At 37.6% G+C, this 25,232-nt stretch overlaps 1 protein-coding gene across 2 annotated transcripts in view; it reads left to right on the top strand.

Annotated features, from left to right (window-relative positions):
- The window catches only part of LOC307014055 (BMP/retinoic acid-inducible neural-specific protein 3-like), a 54,817-nt gene extending 33,684 nt beyond the window's left edge, over positions 1-21,133 (top strand). For both annotated transcript variants that reach the window (XM_079641738.1, XM_079641737.1), the window contains exons 5-8: positions 10,249-10,354; positions 10,764-11,000; positions 13,961-14,183; positions 19,174-21,133. In XM_079641738.1, coding sequence (XP_079497864.1) covers positions 10,249-10,354; positions 10,764-11,000; positions 13,961-14,183; positions 19,174-20,290 — 1,683 coding nt within the window. In that variant the 3' untranslated portion in view covers positions 20,291-21,133. The remainder of the gene's footprint in view (positions 1-10,248; positions 10,355-10,763; positions 11,001-13,960; positions 14,184-19,173) is intronic.
- The last annotated feature ends 4,099 nt before the right edge of the window (positions 21,134-25,232 follow it).

Here is a 25,232-nt window from a genome sequence, read left to right as displayed (position 1 = left end):
TTAAAAAAGGATGCCTTCAGGGCTCACTTGGGATTGTTTGCTTCCTGCTTGAATACACAGACTGGTGACGAATAAACAGAAGCATAATAAATGCTGATGCTTCCAAGCAGGGCACCTGAGCTCCACGAATGGTTTGATGACAATGATGAATGATATATAGTATGCTAATTCAATATGCTATGGCAATGTTACCAGATGTCACCTCAGTTGAGCATTTATTTATTCAGTTAGAATGTTATCCACGTTATCAGCCTTCACCAAAAGAAGAAACACAAGAAAAGAACATGCACCTCTATGGATCTTAGCAATATGAAAGGAACAAAGGAGGCAGTCAGGTCATTTAAAGATATAGTAACAAACGGAAAACAACCGATCATGCAAGAATATAATTTGAAGAATCCAGTCCTTTGCCACCTATGTTACTTTTAATTGCAATGACTGGTAGCCAATATGTACTGCTCTTTGTTCAGTGTGTATCACTTGTGTCATAGCTGGTAGCTCACATGGTTCAACAGTGTTCAAATGAAGTTGAATGACATTAGTGCACATTCTTACACCCATGAGGCTGGTGTTCCTGTCCCACAAGAAACAATAAAGTCATGTTGTGTTTGAGTTCACAATGTTAACATGTCATTTAAAAAATATAGTTGTTATAGTTGTGTTGTTTAGAACAAAACAAGTTATACAATAGTATGGTTGCAATAACTTAAATGAGTTATAGCCCTGTGGCCTAACCCAAAATAAATTATGTTTAAAAATGAGTTTCATAACACATTGTTTTCATGTTTTATACTCACTTTCACAACTAGTTGCAGTTTTCCAGTCTGAATTAGTATATCCATAACTCTAACCACTTATACGTGTATCAGTTATTGCTAATTTACAGTGACGTGTTTACAGTCTATAATGTTCAAAAACTGCTTTATTTTCCTCAAACTGCCTGTTTCCTCATAATCCCCAAAAGCATTAAAGGGCCCATTTAAAATAGCAGATAACATTTAAAATCGGTGACCTATGGAATATTTAAGTGTGCAAATGTTTGACAACACTATCCATTATGACACCAAGAGACTGCAGTTTATGTGGGAGGAATTGTACTTACCCTTCTGATAGACTTTTGGAAATGTACTAATCAGCAACAGCTTGTGGTAATCAAACATCTTGCTAATACACATTATGTGAATTTTTCCAGTATAATTTGTCATCTGTCTGTAGTGCGCTTACTGTCTGTTGCCTCACTTTTCATCCTTAATTCGGGACAAAATATTAAAAGCCTATACAGAATGTGAAGCTAAGCACTGATCTGATGCCAATGAGCTTTTTTCCCTGCCAGCTTAAAAGCCTGCAGGTTTAAGGATTCTGTTGATCAGTGGAAGACAGACACAAACTGCAAAAGACTTTGAAAAGAAAAAAAAAAACTCAGCCTAATGGAAAACTGAAATAGGCATTAGCGTCTGTGAATTTATGAAAAATTACCATTTGCTTTTTCAACGATTAGTTTCTGTTAAGCTGATACTCCACCAGGATCGATCAATATGATAAGTCACAATTTTACTTAGCCACATTGTGACAAAATACCCTCTTCCATTATTTTGGTGGTTTTGCATTTCAGGCAGCTCTAAGAAATGTATTAAAAATATTCTCTGAAGGAGCATTTAGACAGATAGGAGACATCAAATGGTAATGCTTGAGGGCATAGGGAAGTTCAGCGATTAAATAAACAAGTCACGTCCTCAATGTGTGTAAGCACCTCACACTGCTTATTCTAGGAATGCCTTAAAGTGCAATTAAATGCAGCTGTTAGTTATTTCAACAGTCAGCACAATTATCTTGTACTCAATTATGGCACATTAATAATTCCCCTCCAACGGATCCATGTCATTTGCATATCATATTCTTGCAATAACTCTGCGTTTTTCTCCCTTTTAGGAACAAAATAAATGCCCAGTAGGGTCTTGGAAGTAGTGAAATATATAAAAATATTTTTAATTTTGGGGTCGATTTCTAATAGTGAAGGCTGACTTTGCACACATGCTCTGCTCCACTGGGTTCTTTTTGCAGATGGTCTCATTGCTATGCATGGAAAAGACATCTTTAGAATTGCATTTGGTCAATTTTCCCCTTTAAGTTGGACATCTGTCTGTGTTAAAAATTAATCTGCGGATCCCTACGGAAGCTGCCAGGATTTTAATTAAATGTGTTAATGCGTCAAACATAAAAAGGAAAATAATGCAAGTCTCTCCCTCTCCCACCCATCTCTGTCTGGCTGTCAGGCCTAACATGTGCATTTAAAAGACAATATTTAAGCAATAGCAACTTGAAAAAACAGTCGACATATGAAATATTTTAAGAAGGAGACTGAAAGAGACACGCAAGGTACATTCAAAGCTCCCAGCTACTTATCATCCTCAGGTCATTCTGTGTTTAATTTCCTCTATGACCTTGTATTTGTCAAAAGTAGATGTCAAAAGAATGACAACTTTTTTGCCCACAGCGGTAAAAGTCTTCCGTTTCCTCCCGGCTGGATACCCTAGTTTCTGTCATTAATCTAGCAAGGAGATGTTGTTCCCGTTATTGGACCTTGGGGGAAATATTAAAAGAAGACACCGTCATGGTGTTTGGCAATAATTCCCAAGTGACAGCGAAGGAGATGGATTTCCCTTCAGGTTGGCAGTTTATCTTTGCTGCCCGTGGAGCCTGGATATATTCATGCTCCAAATCAGGCTTTTGTCGAGGATGATTGAGCAGAGATTGCAAACAATCTAACCATGAGCTCCAACTGAGAGGAGAGGCTCCAAACTGTTCTTTTGTGGGTGTTTTGTCAGCACAAATCTTGTTTTGATGTCTTTGAAGCTTGGATATAGTTGCAACTTTCAAGATGTACGTCAAAAGTTCCGGGATATTTATATACCTACCTCAGAAGGTATTCTGTTTTTAGCTAACTTTAGTTTCTCACCTCCAACTTTTTACCAATTAATTTCAGTTGTATTCATGCAGTATGTCTCTTTGACCTTTATCTTTAAGGCAGCTTATTGTCGGCTTCATTTAGTTGACTTTCCACACTTGGGGAAATTATTATGGTCGGAACCTGACTCCCTCTTATAGGTTTGCTGTTTGCTTGTTGGCAGTGTTACTTTTTTAGTTCTTGACCGGTATTTGCTGCTCTTCACATTTATTATAATTAAAAAGCTCTCATTGTGATACCTCGGTTTAATTAAACCTATGGCAGCAGCTTCCAAAAAGTATGTTCTCAAGCTAGCCGGCATTTAACCTATGACGCACTAGCTCTTAGTATAGTAGGAAATAAGCCCCTAAACGGTTTGACAGTCCCACTATAGAGCCCAAAAAATAAGACCTTGACAAATCCAGCAATGCATGCACAGTTTTTAAACCACTTTCAACAAAAGGCCCTCATGGCATGAATATATTTTGCTATTTTTCTCAGTATAACTTATAGTTACTGTGTTACTGAAAGAATAACCAGACTGACTTTTGCTACATGCTCAGCTTAGGAATAGTAAAATATATATTCTACACTTGCTTGTACACATTTTTCTTTCTAGGTGTCCTTTTCTACAATGCAGAAGCGCAGACTAACACATTTGAGGGCATTGGACTCAATTGAACACATGTTGGCTTGGATATATATTTAGACTTTAACACCAAATACTTGAGTCTTTTGGCTTACATCTACTATCTATCAAGCCCAGAGATTCAAATGTATCTCATAAAAAACGTGTGCCACAAATCAATCCATTTCCTAAATCAACTAACATTATTAATTTTGTCAATTAATAATACCTCAGATCCACTTAGTTTGAACCAAATCTACAGCATCCATCAACGTTGCCGAAGAGGAAAAACAACTTAGAAAACAGAAATTGGGAAAGATGACTTGTTCAGGACTCAAAACTCAACGTAGGGCTCAACTTGGGACTAGAGTGCAAATCATTTCAACTTATTTGTGAATTGCAAAACAATGACTTGGTCCTATTTCTGTAACAGTGCATCTTAATACTTCAACTTATGATTAATTTTGGCAGCAAGGTGAAACCTAATGTCTTTAGAAAATTGAAGCACTTTAAATAAATATGTTTTTTCTTCTATATTACTGTATTCAGTCAACCCACACATTGACTCACAACATAATACGTTGGAATATATTTGAATCTAGAATTTGTTTTGACGTGAAGGCAGAAAAAAACTGAGCTTTAATAGATCACCTAACTGGTAATAGAAAAATAACACATTCAGCTTGAGTGTAGCTGTGTATCAGTTATCTGCCTGAGCAGCTTCTAAAGCTTCATTTGTGCCAAGAAAATTATTTCCTCCTGGCACACTGCTTGTTTATTCAAATGTGAGCAAGCAACATATCCTATAAAACTCTGTTAGGTCTGCTGTCATTTAGCTATTGTTTACGAAAAATGGTACATGCAATGCATAAATTCCACTAGAAATTAGCTTTTCTCTTTTTTGCTTCACTGGTGTTAAGAGTTATGGTGATTCAGGCTTCTGCAGCAAGGATACAAGCAATGTTTATTGGGCTTTTTTATAAAGAAAAACAACAGCTTTTAAACAATCCGGACGGTCCCTGCGCACACAAGTCACTGCTACTATCCACAGGCCTCCGCTTGTTCATATCTCTCCTCAAATAAACACTAATTTCCCGAGCAGAATCCTGGTGGACAGAGTTGTCTGATGTGCGTCAATTGATTTTTCTCTCCTACTCCTACGTGGTTGAACTTGTTCTGAGTAAATTAACCTTACTCTGAACAGGTGTGATAAACCGAGTCACCTCTCCGTCTCCAGATGGTTCTTCCAAATCTCCCAGTCATCACAGATTTTCTTTTGCTGTGTCTTTTGTGTGGATTGAAGCTCTCCAGTATGATATCAAATCCTTAAACATGCAGGAAAGCTCTTCATTGCTAAAAATATAGACATAGCTGTTGTGTGACAGATTGTCAAATATACAAGAATTCCTAAATGTCACATTAAGCATAAGACGTCTATATCCTCTATAGGCTGGCTGGTATATAACCCTCTCTGAGTGCCAAACAATCAACTTCTGCCAACATGTTTGGCGCCCTTCTTCATGTCACTGAACCGTTTCCTTATATTATACATGAGTTCTCCTTGGACAAGAGAAACTCATGCTAACCAAGTGTGCTTTAATCCCTCAAGCTGTAGTTATATCATATTCTCCAAACCTCAGAGTGCTATTTATGCTCACACCAAGACTTTACACCTCCCGCTCGCTCAATTTTCCTCTGGGAAAAAATGTTCTGTGTTGGAACTTGCTCCAAACTGTTCCTCCCTTCACCACATTGTCAGACTGTCATTGTGCAAACCGCACCCCTACAGAGAGTGTTAACAGAGGTGACTTTGACTTGATTGAAGTAATCACACCTGGTGATAATAATCCTGTTCTAGTTCTGTTTTCAACTTCGCCACAAAATCACTTAATGTGAGCTCCTACAGTATTATACAACTGGGACAGGGCTTTGTGTTGTGTACTACTGATTAAGTGAACAAAGCCAGTTATGTTGAAGGGTTGTCTTTGTAATCACCAGCAACTATTTGGAACCAATATCATCTAGTCATTTACTTTAATTTATGTGGAGAACAGAGCATCACAATTATCATCAATAATACTATCAGCTACTTTTAATGAAGAACTCAAACTTTTAAAAGTGCAGATATAGTATATCCAAAGGTATTCACCCTTGCTCTTAGCACAAGTTTGTCATTTTTTTTATTTTTAGGAATGATTCTCAGGATGGCAATGTCAGTTGGTCGGACAAACCTTGGAAGAGAAAGAAATATCTCAACAACTATTGGATGGATTGCCATTTTCAGACATTCTTGGTCTGCATAAATCATACTGACTTTAGTAACGCCTACAACGTTGCTCTAGTACCACCATAAATTCCACATTTGTAGATTTAAAAAAAAGTTTCTTGAAGACCATTAGAAAATCTTCCCACTAGCTTACTTTTCATTGTGTAATTGTCTGTTAAAATGTCCTTTCATAGTTCTTAGTTTTTTGACAAATTATCGGCAACACTTGTGATATTTAAAATGTGGCATACCAACTCGCCTAAACAAAGTGGCCATCGTAAACAATCCTGCTTAGCATAAGCATGTTAGCATTGTCATTGTTAGCATGCTGTCATTTTAATTCATTACTTAACCCCCCAACCCTAACCCTAACCCTAATCCGCTAGCATGGCAGTAGACTCTTTGTCTTGTTGAAATACTATACCAAACTGGGATTAACAAATCAATCCACTACTTGCATTGATGTTTAGTTGTATAACAGCACATCAATAAAAAGGCTGTTCAAGCCCCTGGCAGAGTGATAACTATAGAAAACCTTGTTATCTTGAGAAAGAATACATTATTCAGCTTACATCATGTAACATGCAGCCTTGATTAATTTAAGGGGCACTTGGCCAATTTCACATATCAGAGTCTCTTTACAGGCTACAACGAAAAATGTGTCTAAAGCATATTCATGTCACTTTGCGGCATGATTTGTCAAGAAAGAAGAAAATATGGCATCAATAATAATGACATTATATAGGTAGTTCTGATTCATCCATTCTGATACTTTGTGTCCATTTTGTGTCTGAAATTGTAACAGGAGTGAAATTCGTATTTGATGGAGTCTTCTTTTAGCTGCATTTGAAGACAAATACCCAAAACAAATTTTTTTTCATATATATTTTTATGCCAATCCTCTCATCACATGTAGGCATGTGAAGTCTTGAAACAATATTGCACACCCCATGTAAAAGTTTGCACCAAGCAATTACACAAATCCTCAGTTGACATGCACTGTAAAAAAAAAAAGTTAGGACAACTCAAAATTTCAAGGCAACAGGTTGTACAAGATTTTTAAGTTTTGAGGCCAACTAACATTTCTAAATTTCTCTTTTCAATTGAGTCAACTAATTATATTTTGTCGAGACAACTCATTCAAATTTTGTACAACTTCAAGTTTGGAGTTCTGCATACTAAACATTTTAAATAAGTAAAGGTTGTGCTAACTTATTATCTTTGGTTTGGAAAATGTATCTTTCATACGTTTAAAAACTTCTAACTTTGAGTTCCACATACAAACAATTCCATTAAGTGAAAGTTGTGCCAAGTTATTATTTTTGGTCTAGAAAATGTACCTTTCATAATTATAGAAACTTCTTATTTTGAGTACTACATACTAACAATTCCATGAAGTGAAAGTTGTGCAAAGTTAATATTTTTGTTTCAGAAAATGTATCAAACATATACAAACTTCAGATTTGTATTACAAACTTCTGTTATAAAAATACTGTAAAAAACAAAGATTTCCAATGATACTGAATATGTGTAACAATATTGAAAATACACCATCACTAAAAGTCTTCCATAAGGCTAGGGTTCCATAAAAATGTGCAAACCACACTTTGAATAAGCCTGCTCTCAAAATAATAGCAGCTATGGAATAACCAATGGCAAAGTTATATGCCAAAGTTAGTGTTTAATAACGAAAATGAACAATCTGTAAAATGGCATGTAAACAGCCAGTGATTTCTCCCAACACAACTCTGAGGGACCACACCATTTCCAACTCTTCCACTACTCATATGGCTCTTTATACAAAAAAAACAGCTGCAAGACAACAATTGTGGCAGTAACTAGTCCTTGCAATATTACAACAACGAGTATGCAAGCCAGCTTGAGAAAAATGTGAAATAATGTTAGAGAAAAAAGGTGCTTATGCTCTAAGAGTGAGAACATGTCTTTGGAAATGTAGCCAGATGTTCATGTCACTATTTAACATTTTATCTGTAAAGATAAAGGACTTGGGTTATTTGGGTTAGTTAGTGGGTTAGTTAGTTGGTTTAGTTAGTTAGTTGGGTTAGTTGGGTTAATTTGGTTTTGGGAACTGAATGTTCAAGTCACAAACAGCGGTGAATTCAGGAAAATGAAATGGGGACATCTTGTGAATCCGTTTTTGAATTTGCCAATGCTCACTTAGATTAAGAGCTTTGTTTTCAAACTCCTGACCCGCTGTGAGCAATTGGTGGAAAGTCCCTTGAAGATGTGCTGAACAGTCTCAAAAGCGTACTTGTGTTCTTTTGGAAACTCAATGTTCAGGGCATAGAGTAGACCAAAAAGGTAGACAAATGCAGTTGGGATGTCTGGCAGATCCGAGAGTACAATTGTCTCTTCCAAAACAACAGCAATACTGTGGACCATTTGAGACGGGGTAGATCCACCATCATCTACGACAACAGTGAGGACTTCCATCTTGACACCAGCAGTCTGCTTTTCTTCCGGATCAGTGTCCTGCATGTAGAAAGCAGATAAGCAATTATTATTTACCAAATAAGGATAGTATATAACTGCAAATAAAACACTGGTTTGATCGCTCAGCAATGACACAATAATTACTGTGAAAATGTTAACTGTTCTGTTGTACAACTAGTTCACTAGTAGTTATGTAGCAGGTCTAGTATTTATCCTGAGAATCGGGCTTCATCTTCAAAACAGTTGTATCTATGATTATAGGAAAACTTAATAACTGCACTTGTATGACATTAAATGTAGACTTATGATTAATGGACAACCATACTGTACACACCAGGCATTTCAGGAAGAGCTTCTGTGCACTGTCACGGAAAAACAAGGGCAAACCTTCCAGACACATTCTCATTCATTGCTGTGCAATGTCAGATGTCTGTAAATCAGAAAAAGAGCATTAGGATTTATGGTTAAAATGAGTGATTAAAGGGTCATTTCAGAATCTCAGAAGTCAGGATCCATTTGTGATTTATTTAAAATGGCAAGTCTTCTCTGAACAAAATAACTTTGCAATAGTTGTTTGAACCTGATGGAAGAGAGATTGAATTATTAAACAGGACTTATGTAAGCTTTGTTGATGAGGTAAAAGTGAATTAAGAACCAAAATATGATGCTTTTACAAGATAGGACACCCCTTTTAGATATAAATGGATTTTAACCTTTTTAATAACTTTCACATCTATTCTTGAGTTACGAGAAGTGCATTTTTGAGGCAACAGAAAACTTCACATTTGACATTCAAAATCAAAGATTTTTCGAGTAATTTGTCTCAAAATGTGTCTGGTGAAATGTTCTAATTATGTGATACTGCATTTTGGGTTATAAAAAAGGTGTAAAATGTAGTCATCCAGATTAAAACAAATAAACGCTTTAAATAATTCATTTTGTGTCTAATGCACCTATATAAAATATAAGTTTCACTCTTCAAATAGAAGGGCTACACTTGTCCATCGTAGCATACCTTAGAAGTCTAGGGCCAGACATGATAAACGTTTCTAAAACATGTTTCCTCTTGAAGAGAAGCGTTAGCTAGCTAATGTTAAACTCGGCTAATGTACCACAAACAAAAATCCAGTGCCACATTAACTGATAATTCACTAACAATCAACTAAATAATTCACAATCAATTAATGTTACACTTTAAATCAGTCATTTTCTATATTCATAATTTCAATACAATATTCAAACAAAGTGCTCACCTTGAGGATGATCAGTCCCGTTGAGAACAGCAGAGTGCCACTGCCGAACATGTAAAGGCGAAATACTGTAGAAAACCCCCGGCAGATTTCTGTTGGAGAACACGTTCTTAGCTCGAAGCATACACAAAGAACTTCGTTTGAGCTCTAACCTTGGATTTTTAAGTTTTGCCAACTGAATTTATTAAATGACACACACTTTAAACAAGCAACATAATAAAGATAGTCGAGAGAACTACTTTAATGTAGTAAGCAACTCAATTCAATATTTTTTGTTCACCTTACAAACTAATTATTTTCAGGCCAACAATTTTAAGTTTGCGTTTTTACAGTGTGTATGATTCAATAGGACATGCTTACAGCAGCATGTTATGGGTGTCAGGGGGCATTGTAATGGGGAAAAACAATGTTGAGACAAAATTGACGGATGATACAACTTGCTCATTAAGGTTTACTCCAGAGATATCACGACACAGTTTCCAGTCCACGTCATTCTCCTAGTTAAGATGTTCACAATACATCTCAGAATATATAATATGTTTATAAAGGGGGGAGAAGATTAATCTGATTCTGCTTGACAAGTCATACATGCTCTCCCTTTTCTTTTTCCTTTATCTCACCCTCCCCCTGTTTATTTTTAATGCCATTGGTGGGTTACTCTCTCAATATGGATTATTGTTATGTTCCTTTGTGTTTCTCCCTTTAGGTGACCGAAACAAGAACAGGCCCTCTTGGATGCAGTAACTATGACAACCTCGACTCTGTCAGCTCCGTTTTGGTTCAGAGCCCTGAAAACAAGATTCATTTGCAAGGTTGGGCATCCATAATTGAACTCCTCCAATTTTTGATGGAATTGTCGCAGTGTCTGTTCTCCAGCGAGCTTATAACAGCAGCATGAGTGTCAGAATGAGTTTTGCTTCAATCACTCTTTTTTGCCCATGCATGCTTGCCGATTTCTGAAGTGAATCCAAGTAATGATTCACAACAAAAGTAGCAGCACTGTGCAGTACAAATAAAACTTTAAGTGAATCTCAGCACATTGCATGTGACGCCAAGCATATGTCAAGCGTGGCAAGATAAAAGCAGAGAAAATGAGCGTCGACCCTTAGTGATTTACAGATCTAGTGTACAACAGCCATTTAAACTAATTTACTGCTATACCTGAAGAGCTCCGTATTCATTCAGCCATGTGACATTTCCATGTTTTTGTTCTTGTCACAGGCCTTCAAGCCATTCTGCCAGAGTACCTAAAGCCAAGGTTTGTGCAGGCAGCTCTCAGCTACATCGGATGTAATGAGGAGGGCCAGTTTGTGTGCCGGGACAATGACTGTTGGTGCCACTGCGCCGTGGACTACCCACAGTGTAATTGCCCTGAGGTGGCTCTGAGAGCTATGGAAGCCAGTGTGCAGAAAATCAGAGATTCCTGGAAAATGGCCAACCGAGACTTTGAGGAGTCAGGTCAGTGTTTTCCTATTTGCACTCATTCAATAGCTGTGGATCTCCCACTGACAGAAAAGTAGACCCCATTGTTAGTGAAGCCAATGGGCAAAGAAAACAATGAAAACATGGGACAAATTCCATCCAATAGATATATTGGGAATGCAACAGTACACAGAGGACTTGCTTATTAACTGTATTGACTTACATTTGGTAGATACATAACACTTGGACTTTAGATTATATACACAACACCAAAGCCCCAGTGTTATGTATTTTCAAAGCCACACATATCTTTTACAAATAATGTAGTGCATGAATGTTAAGCACTCTTATCTATTTTAGTATACAGTATCTTTGTTAGACTTTGACTGAAACATCATTGCAAGCAAATGCTTGACTATGTTGCAGCTTGATAAAGATATAGTCATGATGTCATTTTATCATATCATTTTATATTGTGAAAAAGTATCTGCTTATTCAATTTAGAAAATGTTTTAATTTAGATGTGTGTTGATGGTGATGATGATTTATAAATGAAGTTTATCCAATACAGCCTGCCTTTCATTTGCAACTATTTCCTCACTGGCTTGATACAGGCAGTTCTATTAAAGGCATCACTGACTCAGTAGCATGGAACATCATCATCTTACAGTGTACGTTGTCACAACACCTCACACTCTTCCTCGCCACTCAAACAACTACCTTTGGCTACCATTTGAGCCTGGCTGTGTGCTGACATTTTTTGGAGAAAATCTCGATGTCCAGAAAATGAAAGGGTAGCATTTGCTGTAATGTGACTAGGTCAAGAGTAAGTCAGCCAAATTAAGATTTTTCAGTACCGTATAGGGGGGAAGCTGTCACACCTCAGAAACAAAGCACAGTTGCTGTAATCTGTTAGAAGCCTACTGTATGATGTAACCTCTGCAACACTTTAACACTTTCACATTTTGCAAGTGAACCACATTTTTTGTCAGTTTGGTCAACACAGCAGCTAAATATTGTTTTGTTCACTTCAAGATTCCAGCTTTAGCTTTTTGCGAGGAGATTACATTTTAAAATCTGGTTCACACAATTGGATTGTACCTCAAATCTTAGATACTCAAAGAAATAGCTCTTTCTGTTTTCCAGTCATTATTGGAAATCTGAGATGTATCCACAGGCTCTCAGGGCATCTTGCTGTTTCAGTCGTTTACAGCCCAGCCTTAAGCCGTTCTTTGTGCACCTCGATGGCTCAGTGTGTCCTTACTGGCTACATGCTTTGGTACTGAGGACAATTTGATTAGCACACAGCTGGCAATAACTTAAGCAGCAAGGTGCCCTGAGAACTGTGGTTGCAGTGTTGTATTAAATAAAGAAAAATAAGTAAGTTCCTTTGAAAAGCCCTGGAGATCCACTTGTATATTTGATATAATGGAGAACAACTAAGATCAGCCGCAAATAGATTAGAAATCACAGTTACTTGATGGCGGACATCATTTGCTTTGACCTTTTACTGTGTGATGCTTTAATTTGGAAAATGTATTTATATGGATAGATCAGTATCTACAGTTTTAAAAGATGTCCTCACTACTACACTTGTGTTTTTCCCCTATGTGTCGTATAAGATATTGGTTGTCTACATTTTCCTCGGGATACATACAGTTTTTATCTTTCTATACAGTTGCGGTATAGAATATATCAAGTCAGTGGGTACAACATTCACGGATCTAAGAGTCTATATGAATCTTACAATTAACCAAACATCAAAGACAAACACATCATTATTCGCAACCTTATAATTTAACAATTAAAGAAGAATCGGCAAAATGAGCATCTTGATACACATCGTTACCATCCAAACCTGAGTTATATTTAACAATGCCCAGAATATGTCTGTACTTGTGCTCCTCCAAATCTCCCAGTGTTTTCTATTTTTAAAATCATACCTAAAGGGGCTGTTAGTTTCCTGGGTTCAGCTGCTGACAAGATAATAATGGTGGGCCGAGAGTGAATTCCCTGGGATGAGGGATTGTCGTCTTGGTTATAAAATAATGGTCGAGCTCAGCAGTAACTCTGAGTTTCAAGCTGCCGCGGGAAACTGGACACTATGAATATATATAGTAATAGTTTTGTGTACTGCACTTAGTCAATATATTCTCTTGAGCAATAATTGTTACCATCTTGAGATCTGTGTAGCTTTTAATGCAATGAGCATGTACTGCCCCCCGATGCCCCCTTGGTGACGTTGACTGAGTCTATTTCGAAGATGTAAAGTTTGACCAAAAAACAGTGGATGTCTCATTTTCAGAGAATGACTAATTAAATGTAATATGTTTCAGGGGATTGGTTGACAATAGGAAAACTATTATCCATTTGACCCCCAATATGATGTTATAGTACAAATGTCAAACATCTGAACAGAAGTCGTGAAATCAAATGATTCACCCCCTGAGAATAGCTCTCGTTTCAAAAGGCAGGCCATGGAAAGCTCCCCCCAAACACTATTTTCATATATTTTATTACAAGCTGTTTAATCAACTTATTAATTTCGCAGGAACATGTAAAACACCTTGCATAATCACCAGGGAAGCCATTGGCACTTAATTGGGTTTATAATCAGATGCTGTGTTATCAAGATAACGTGTACTAATTACAAACAGTGCAGTCATTTTCTCATCAGTGCTGCACTTCACATTGATTTTCCATACAACCAATCATGACGACGATGACAATATTGTTATTGAGTGCCTTGGAATATAATCAGTTTGCTGTGCTGTGTGAGCACTGGTTTTAATGGTTTCCAGCCTTTTTGCATTAAAGTATGGATCAAACAGGTCACATCCAGTATGCCCTAAAGCTCTTCAGCACACATGGCCTCCACAAAGTAATTCTCTCATTTTGGTTTGACTAAATCAGCCAAATATAGTTGGAAGGAGGTAGGAGAGTTAGTTTGGCGGAATAGTGTCAACTCTAACATTTCATGTCCCACTACCTTGCAGATGAGTTCCAGAACTTCGTTCGAAGGCTCCCCACGTTCTATGCCCTGAACACATCGGCCATCCAATACTTCTGGAAGGCGGAGCCAACCATCCACGAGCGCTACAAACAGCTGGAGCTCAGCACCCAGCAGCTCCTGAGAAAAGCCCAACGAATCATCAACAAGCTATTCACCCTCAGCAAGAGGTGTCGCACTCAGCCCAAAATCATTATGCTGAGGGAGAGGTGAGAAGCTGATAAGTATTCCTGCTGACTCTCTTGTTAATTCGGATGTGCAAGTGTGTGTGTGTGAGGTTGTTCATGTATGGAATTAAGCACAAACTCCAAAAGCCTAGTGCCGTGTCACGATTCCTTTCAAGCAAGCTCTGAACGGCAATGCTCATTTATTTTCTTCCGCACACGCTTTGCTATGCCCTCAACTTCACATTATGCTAATAATGCACACAATGTACGAGCGCTTTGATATTCCACCGAGGTCCTGCTAAAGTGTCACACCTTGATGACTTGGCTGTACTCCCAGCACAGGTCTCCTCTACATGCAGGGAATCAAAGCCACCCTCCTGTGAAATTAAAGTTTGCTGTGTTTTAAAAGAATATGCTAAGTTTGGGAGATGTTCCTGTTGGTTAACTAGCCTGAGATGAAATCATGGACAAAAAAAGTTTTCCTCGTCTCCTCAGTACATCATTCAATCTATTTTTTTCCTCACACAAAGTCATATAGTCTGCAGACTCCAATCCTATGAAAAATAAATGTGATTTAAGCAGTGCTGTTAATGCAGCCAGGCTCATTTTAGGGGCTATTTCAGGTGAAAAACTCTGCAAATGGGATGTTAGCTGCATAAATCTCATCGCCCAACACCAAAGGGAATATAAACTATATCATTATCAGAACATACATATATGCACAAGATGGATTGTTAACCTCTGCTGCTTTAATTTCTTTCTTATGTTGGCTTTCTTGTTTACTTTTTAACATAGCAAAGACCAATGCTTTAGTGTGAGATATTAGGATACTTCTAATGATGTAATACACGTTTGTCCTTATTTCCCTAATAGACTGCTCCAAGGGTTTAGCTACCACTGAACAAATTACAAGTTTGGTCTCCTGCAGCATGTATTTTAGGGTGATCATGTTTAAAGGTCCAAATATTTGACACAATGGACACCATCTCTCTCTTTGGTGGTCATTTGTTGTCTCTTTGTAGATGTTTTGTTTCACTTTGTTGTCATTATGTGTTTATATGTGTATTTTGCATCACTTTGTGGTCATTAGGTGTCTCTTTGTAGTCATTATTCATTATTATTGATACGTGTATCTTCGCCTGTACATAATTAGGTCGCCCAGTAATCCATGTATTAGTAGTACGGATGGAGCGGTTATACAAATAACCGTTAGATATAAGTAACACCTAAAATGGACCAATTCTTCAAAGGAAACGTCATCTGAAAAGTCTGAGAGAGGACACTGTGAAATGTATCAGTGAGACTATAGCCAGGCACAGTGAGAAATAGGTCGATAAATGTGCATGCATTACACCGTTACTTTATCTCCTCTTGGCAACACTTGTTTATCTTTCGCACTACTTTTTGTATACCTCAAGTCCCCCATTTTACCCCATGATTCTGAATGGATCACAGCAACTCTTATCTAGTACACTATGATTGAATGAGCCAGTTATAGTCATTCAGTCGGCAGTTTTACCAATGAATAACATTTTCAGATCTGAAACCAAGAACATATATAATTGTTGAAGCATATATTAACCTATAACCTACCTAATATTGACTTATATTCACTTGTGGTTCAGCATAGTTAAATGATTTGTCTTCTAGTCTTTTTGTTAGGCTGTGTTTTTGTTTGTCTGGTTTGGATTAATTGTTTACAGTTTTCATTTGAAAGGGTTATTCTAGTCAGATACAGAAAGACTCGCTGTTCAAAAGCAAGTGCCAGTATATAGCACTATTTAATCACAATGAAATAAGATGATGCAGTTATAAGTGACTTGTAAGTGATGAGTTAATAAAAAGGCACATCCATAAGTGCCTCTGCGTTAAAACTAATATAAATTACAACACTTCAGCTTGAGAGTATCTAGAGGGAGCAGATATAAAAACATATATTGGGAGTGGGAATACTTAAACTGGATATTTTGGACCCTGCTGTGATTTAACCTGGTGCTCTCAAAAGGTCTTAGCAGGAGTCCATTAGTTCATTTAAAGAGGTTCACATCTATGAACTGTGGGAAATAATGTACTAACTTTGCATTTAAAAGATCTGCACAAAATGCTGTGCTAAATGACATGTCAAATGTTGACAAGGTCTGTAATAATGTGCCATTTTACTGTTTAACACGTAAACAATGTACAATGATTTTCCATATTCTACAACATATTTCCCTATAATCTTGCATTTAAAGACCTTTTTAATAGAATATATATTTTCCTTTTGATTGAAAAGAAATGTTTATGTATCTCTGCATCAGTATGAAAAATAAGGAAAAAGGGGAACAGAAATATGATGTGCTTATGACTTATCCATTTTAAGGGTTCTACAGTAGATTAACTCCCTAGTCTGGAGATAATAAAATAGTAATGCTTTTTTCGGAAGTCTGAAATTACAAGGTGTCAGAATATCATCGATGGAGCCGCCATGCTAATGTTTTTTTGGTTCATTAAGCAAACAAATATTGCATCTTCTTTAGGGGGAAAGTTTTGCTCACTAGTGGAAATTGAATATGTAGCAGAAGGAGAAAGTTAGTGTGACGCATTGATCAGTGTGAAATGAGCTGGCAGACAATGAACAGATTGCAGAGTGAACACCCGGCTTCTCTTTGGCCCGCGCAGCACACTGCGTCTGCAGGACAGTTTACATGTCGTGCTGACACAATGCGCTTTATGGTGGTGGGGAGGCTTCCTCTCTCTTGCTGTGCACAGCCCACGCTCTGGAGGTGAGATATGCACAGCTGACTCTAACTAATTTCAGAGGAGCTGGGTAGTTTTAACACATTGTATTCACTCAGGGTTCACACAGACCCTTAAAAATACTTAAAAGGCATTGGTTTAATGAATCCTAAATGGTGTTAACATTCCTAAAATCAAACTTCTCCCAAAACAGTTGGATTGCATGAACCATTTTTTTAATTAAAATGTTAAATCTGAAAACCTATTAAAGGGGCCCTATTATGCACATTTTTAGGTTTCATAATTGTGTTTTACTGCCTCTGCTCAGTTCTTTTTGCCATCGAGAGCCCAGTGATTGGTCTGTTGTGATTGGCAATCTCAACCATTTAAAGATATCCCGCCCCTTAGCCTATCACAAAAAAATGTGTTGGAGTGCTGAAGCGGAAGTTTAACATAGTAATGTCACTATGTAGCAAAAGTAAACAAAGTACTATACATGAGGCATTTTCAGGCATGGGGGAGTGTGTGGGAGAACAACTTGTGAACTTTGGGATTTGTGAAGACCCAAACAATTATATTAGGGCCCCTTTTAAAAAATACATAATGCCTCTTGCTCACAGATATTTAAGGCAGTGGAATATAAGACAGTGTTTCTCCAATTGTTGTACTGCTTAATAAATGTAGCAAATCAGACTCCTTCGCAGTAATTGGAGTCTGAGAGTCTGAGATTGTAAAATGTTTTTATGTTTAAAATACAAGTGAACTGAAAATGTTATCTGCTTGTATGCAATTGTAATTCTATCATCACAAAGCATACAGTAGTATGGTTTTATCACAATTAACTTGGTATGTCTACAGTATGCAATAATGATGGGTTCCGGTAGCCGAGGTATTAATGTTACTTTGTAATACAGTTAATTAAAAATGATTGCATTCAAATATGTTGTATAAAATCAAACAAAAATGATTATTCTATTAGAGGATATTCTGTGTTCTGCACTGATTAGCTATGTGGAGCGGTTTTCAAATTAGAGCTTCATATAAAATGTATCAAAATGCAGTCATTAGTTGAGTTCGAGCGTTTTGTTATAAATGATTGCAAATTGCTCTCATCTGTTCTACTTGGCCATAGCATGCTGTGTGCACACATGCATTTGAAAGTTTTCATTGTCTCACATCACATTTTGGTAAAGAAATGTCAGCACCACACACTGCTATAGTAATTATTATGTATATGTATAAATGGGAAATGCACTGATGTGGACCCTATTTAGAAGTGCTACAAAAATGTCTTATGTTTGCTCTAAGCTGGGTTTGTAAAGTTGTGAATATAAACGTGGCTCACTTTCAATGACTTTGATCTAATATTCATCATTAATGATAAAATTCACTGTGTGTCAAATAGTTAAACAACTGCTAGGAACAATGTTCAAAAATACATTTATTGAATGTAAACTACTGATACCTGCGCCTTTGTTTGCCCTAATTTAATTTAGCAGGTGCAAATGACCAAACTAACAAAACTGCTTACTCTGCACAAGAACAAAAGGGGGGACTCAGAAATGTGACAGATGTGGAACAAAGTGAATGAAAAGACTGATCTACAACATTATATTCTTGGCATGTTGGCCATCTGCTTTCTTTTTTAGCAAAACAAACCCTTTCTTTTACAGCATCAATCAAAGTGTAATAACAAAGCAATCAGAATCCAAATAAAAATGAATTGTTCTGCTATGAGCTTATCACACCAGGAGGTATTGTCATTTGATGAAGCAAATTAGCTAACTTTTAAGTGCTAAACGAAAATATAGAGCTAAGGATTCCTTAACATTACATCATTAGGTTTTATATATCTGACCAAAGAATATGTGGGCAGAGAAACATTTCTTGAAGGATTTTATGCCTTAAAACTGTTTTATGTATGTGGTTCCGAGCAATGGTTTTGTTACATTTGATTTGAAACTTTTCTGGATGTGTAAAGAAAGTAATTTTGTGTTGACAGAAAGAGAAAGGAGAGAACTTGATAATTAAACTCAAAATTGTATTTTTTATGTTTAACTTGTTTAAATATAGATTAAAGAACAAATAACAAAAGAGGCACGAGATGAAAATTAATATAACATAAAATGAAAGAAAAGGAAAACGTGTTCTTACATTTTTGTTTTCATTTAAAAAGAGCTAGTTACACAACTCTACTTACTATAATTGTATTAAATCCCATGTAAAGTTAATACTCATGTAATCATGTGGTTTTGAGTAGCTTAGTATCTTGTATTACCGGTAAATCTTACATACTTCTATTTTTATTTAACAGGCCCTTCACCTACTGGCTGAACTACATCCTCTCCATCATGTACTGCAGTGAGAACAATCACATCGGTTCTTACCTGGAGGACACCCGGAGCTGCTCCTGTCCCTACGAGCACCCCCCCTGTCAGGGTGTGATCCCCTGCACGGTGGGCGAAGGCACTTCCTGCGCCTCCTGCTCCTACGAGAACCGCTCCCGCTGCGCCACCTGCAACCAGGGCTACATGCTGAGTCAGGGCCTGTGCCGCAACGAGGTGCCCGACTCCACGGATCACTACATCGGCTTCGAAACAGACCTGCAGGACCTGGAGCTGCGCTACCTTCTGCAGAGACGCGACAACCGCATCAGCATACATGGGATCTTTGTCAGCAACGATGTCAGGCTGAATAACTGGTTCGACCCATCATGGCGGAAGAGGATGCTGCTGACGCTGAAAAGTAATAAATACAAGTCAAACCATGTCCACATGCTCCTGGGGATGTCTCTACAGATCTGCCTTACCAAGAACAGCACTCTGGACCCCTTGCTGTCTGTGTACATCAATCCATTTGGGGGGAGCCACTCGGAGAGTTGGATCATGCCCATTGAACAGGACAACTACCCAGACTGGGAAAGGACTAAATTAGACCTTCCCTATGATTGCTACAACTGGACTTTGACTTTGGGCAACAAGTGGAAAACCTTTTTTGAGACGGTCCACTTTTACCTGCGCAGCCGGATCAGAGGGCCCTCGAGTACCGGGAATGGAACTGTATATTATGAACCCTTGGAGTACATGGAATCGGGGAAAAATCTCGGCTACATGAAGATAAACAGCATCCAGGTGTATGGCTATAGTATGCATTTTGACCCAGATGCGATCCAGGACTTGATTTTACAGCTTGACTACCCATACACTCAGGGATCGCAGGACTCCGCCCTGCTGCAGCTGCTTGAGATCCGGGACCGGGTCAACAGGCTCTCCCCGCCCGGAGCTCAGCCTCTGGACCTTTTCTCCTGTCTGCTGCGCCACCGGCTCAAACTGTCCACCACGGACGTTGCCAGGATCCAGGCAGCGCTGCAGACTTTCAGTGCCAAGCAGCCCAACTCGTTGGAATACGAAACTACCAAATTATGTAGCTAATAAGTGGGCGGGCGGCCAGGTGCACAGATGGCGGAGCAGTTATCACACAGGCATGATGACGGTTAAGAGCAATCCTGGAGTCGAGGAAGGGGACATTTGGGGGACATTTTTGTTGTCGTCATGGATCTCAAGAGTGCATTTTAGATCCTCATGTCAGCTTTTCGTATAAATTTGTACAACATTGTAGATTTAAGGAGCACCAAACTTGCCTCATACTGTAGCTTTTTTTCTTTCCTCTACGGATGAAAATAATAACTTTGACAGTTGATAGTATAAATTTCAATCTCTGCCATCACTGATATGTTGCCAGTGTGATGACGTTTGTAGGTTGCACACATTTAAATCGCTCATGTACGTAAACAAAAACTTTTGCTGAAGTATTACCCAAGCAATGTAAGCATCTCACAGATATAAACATCTCAACATCAGCATGTTTTTTGTTTATACTTTCCTCATCACATTTACTCCCCCCCCCCCCCCAGTACAAAGATAAACATACGTCCTTGTTTTACTACCATTGAACTCCCTTTTTAACCTGGAACATGATGGGCACCTCATTGTTTTTAGCTTTCCATTCAACAATAAACTCCTTTTTTTTTAAAACTGTACTACACATTTTAGTAAGAAAAAGACAAACAACAACTCAATAAACAAACAAATAGACGATGTAGTGTTCCATATTGCTGATAAAAACGACACCATGATCACAATATATGTTTCATGTGCTTTTATTTTTATAATGCTGTTGTTTGTGAAAAAGTAAAAAAAAAAGTAAAAAAACAGTGTCTATAAAATGTATAATACAATTTGTTAATACACTAAATAAAAACATTTTTATGTGTGGTCTATAGATGGTGTACTTTTCATACAAGAAATACAAGGACTTTTCCCCAGCAGCTTAATTGCAGCAGCTCGTTAAGGTCATTAATAACACCTTTGCTTTTTCCGCGATGGCATCACTGTCTGTCGTACATGGTCACATTTTATAAAAAGCATTTCAGATATATTTCTGTTATTCTGAGGCGCTTTCAAATGCTTCTGGATCTGTTGTCAGGCAACTGACTATTCAAGGCCAAACATGCACATGCAAAGGCATAATGGTGGCTGTCAAGGGGAAAAAGGTTCTACTACTCAAAACATTTCTAACAGAAGAAACATGCTCCAGCTTCAGAAACAGTGTCAATTGAAAATCACATACGGAAATTCAAACGCAATACTCAGAAAAAAGCTGCACTTAAAATGTTTGCTGCAAAAAGCGAAAACAGAGAAGAACAGCTTCTAGGAGGAGCTCTAAAAATAAATTCAAATAAAGATTTTCAGAGCTTATGATGATTATGATGACATTTATTTGGATAGGTCGGACACAAAAAAACCTAAACAAATATGCAATGTAAATCCATTATAGATATATGTTCAGATAAAATATGCTTTAAGAGGAATGATTTAAAATGATAATATATATTTTTTGGATGAAAACAGATTAGGTTATTGGGAATCCAATTTCATATTTTCTTTGTGATTATCACAATTTCAAGATTAAATCATTGTAAAGCTCAAGTGTTGGTTACTAGCTATGTTAAAACATATTTAAACATTGAATTATTATATAATAATATTATGCCTGATGTAATCATCATGCACAATAAAAAAGTTGCAAAGTTTACTATCACACTTAACATTTTGCTCAAGTGCCCCTTAAATACATTAAAGCTGGTTGTAAACATTGACTGGAGTCCACCTGTTGTACATTCCGTTAATTGAAAGCCACACACCTGTATGTATGAGGTCTCGGAGCAACAATGCTTATCAAAGCAAAACTGAGAAGCATGTTATCAAAGGACCAGCCTGCATAGCTCAGAGTCACGGTTGTATCGAGGCACAAAAGAAGATCCTGCTGCATTGGAGGTAGCAAAGAACACAATGGGCCCTAGAAAAGTACAAAACCAAAAGTACTACAATTTTCCTATAATGGAAACCTGGTTCAGAGTGTTCAGACTGGACAGTGGCCCAAGTAAACAGCTGAGGAAATGCAGGGGTGGTTTAGGGACAACTCTGCTATGTCATTGAGCCCCATCTGAAACCAAATCGAACATAAAAGTGCAGGGAATGGCAGAAAATCCCTACTCAAGTTGTTCAACGCATCAAGGCTGAAATCCCTGCCAAATGTGAACTAAGTTCTGAGTTAAGGGTCTTAATAATAATGTCCATGATGTGATCTTTCTAGTTTTTCTTTGTAATACATATAGCAAAATGTAAAACCCTAACCCCTTGTCACAAAATACGCTATTGAGTGATTTGACAATTGGAAAAAAGGGTCTAAATGCGCTGTGTATTGATCCACCACTTGTAATAGAAGTGTTTTCACGGCAAACATGTTGACGATTCATTGTGGGAGAAGTAGCGGTGTATTTAACAACTTTAATGAGCTACATTACACTTAGGGGAGGCCCTGGTGTTGTGCATACTGGTTAACTTGAATTGTTTACTGTGACACTTAATGGACTGTGTCATTGTTAATTATATCAATTTCACCTGTGTTCTTCCTACTATGACAATTCAAATTCAGTTAAAATGCTTGCACCATACAGGCCAGCTGTTATAAAAGACATCATTGTGCAACATTAGCAGATTAAAGTGGGAAAACAGTACAGTAGAGAAGATTGTTTTTGTATCATGTGCTTTTTGTAGGAATTATATTTTGGTATTTCTATCTCAGGAGCTCCTTGAGTGAATTTGGCACAAATGCAACTTGAATTAACAAGAACTCAGTGGTCAAGGCTGCTGTGACCTCACAAAAACACATGGTTGGCCTTCTGTCTGGGGCTTACATCCACAAGATAGACATTTAATTTTCCAGCAAATTCCCTGATCAGTCCCAAAACCTATTCTCGGGACAAGCTCTGAAGTCCCTTCCACTTCTGGGCAGACAGAGTAAATGTAATTTCTAGTAGATAGCATATTATATTTTGTATTTAAATGTATAAAACAAGTAATATAACATTCAAATAACTTGTTCAAGCAGAAAAAGAGATGTGTCACATCAGAGAGATTAGGTACAACTGCCACAATTGAGACAGCTGCATTCAAGATCCATTTCATCCGGCAAAAGAAAAATCAGTGGTAAGTGAATATAATGAGGAGCCATTCCGTTAACCAGTTAAACCCCATGCCCCCGGGAAACAGCATCTGAGGGCTTCTTAACATTCTTAACATTTAAAAAACGATGAATGTGTCATACTCACTTAGCGGGAAGAAACTCAGCTATCAGACAATATTGACAATTTTTAGCAAAACAAAATATAAGGGTAATAACAAAGGCTCTGAATTAGCCCTGAGTGAAAAATTGCTAACGCACTTAGCACAGAACTCAAGGTAAAATACCCTTATTACTTATCAGATCTTCACAAACAAGATATCGATTAGCAAGCTGAAATATAAGTATCATCACTGAGCGATCAGAACTCGCAACATCGAAAGCAAAAACAGACATCACACAACGTAGCTTTAGGTAGCAAACACGGCCAATATGTCTTACCTTTTGCTGTTCCTGATCAAAAGTTGTGTTCAATGGCATCAAAACGATAACAACGCTGCTGAAGGTTAAGCCAATGGTTAATCCAATGTGTCTGTGTCACTTTGAAATGATTACTGATAATCCATCTTCATATTTACTAGTTTGAGCCGAGGTTTCAGTTTTCAGTTTTCAGAGCGTAACATAGCTTTTGACTCCGTGCGCATCACTCTTCAATGGTAACGTGTTTGTGTATGTGGAACTTCCCCTTCGATTATATTGGCTCTAACGGTTCAAAAGAGATGTCAATCACCAAAATCGACCAATGGGTTCCAGAGAAACGACAAATCCACCCAAATCCACCCAAATGACCCCAAAGGTGGTTTCTCTTTTTGCTAAACCTCTCTAAAAAGGTAAAATGTCACTTGTTTTGCATCAATCTTGATAGAGGGTACTTATTATATATTGTACTCTTTGGATTCCAAAAGCTTTTAGTCTATCATACCATCATCCAAGGGTAGTTTTCACTATAAGTAAAAAATACGTTTTGGACTGACACTATAATTTACAGTTTCAATATGAATTTTCTTTAAAATAAAAAAACATCTATATTGATTCTGACTCTTCTACATCCAACTCACAGGTTTATCATTACTTTGAGGAAAAAGATTATTAATTTTCCCCTTTTAGAAGTGTAGTTATGGTCATTTGTACTGGAAATGTCATTTTCGAGCCTGAGACCTGAAAAACAGGGATGGGGTTCAACGGGTTAAAAGACAAAAGGTGTTTTCTTTCGTGGTATGATAGCTCGCAGAGCATTTGATACTATATAATTGTTTTGTTTTGGGATTAAAGCTACAACCTACCACATTTGGCAGATTATCAAGATAGTCAGCAATGCCAATGCTTTGTGGTAATAAGAAGAGGATTTCTGTGCCTAAGGTTGCCTGTGGATTTTTGCTGATGGATGGCTGGTTCAGGTGGGGGGTGGGGTGGACCCAGCATCAAAGGCCTTTAACTCAGGTGGTTCTTTAACTGGTGTGTAGCAGTCTGTTGTAATTTTCCGGGGTTTATGTCTTACTCCACAAACCGTAAAAATAAAGCATCACTTCCCGTGACCCTAAATTGCTTTGTGCTGTACACGTCTAGTATGCAGCTGCTCCACACAAAACCATTCTCTTACTCCCCTTGATCTTTAACCATTTCAGAGGATGAAAGCACAGACTGTGGAAATGCAGGTTCAAAGACTCAAATCGCCCAGAGTGTTCCCCATCACATGATAAGACGGCAATAATGCTTTCTGTCGGAGATGTCAGAAAAATGCAAATGGTTTCTTGCTGCTAGCACATTAGAATGAAAAAATAGATCAAGTAGAGATGACAGGTAGAATATGAAAGATTGCTCAACCACAAGTTCTCCAGGACATGTGTT

Source organism: Notothenia rossii (genome assembly GCF_949606895.1).
Source record: "Notothenia rossii genome assembly, chromosome: 1".
NCBI classification, from domain to species: Eukaryota; Metazoa; Chordata; class Actinopteri; order Perciformes; family Nototheniidae; genus Notothenia; species Notothenia rossii.
The sequence above is the reverse complement of the archived record's forward strand: the minus strand, read 5'-3'. Positions and strand labels throughout refer to the sequence as shown.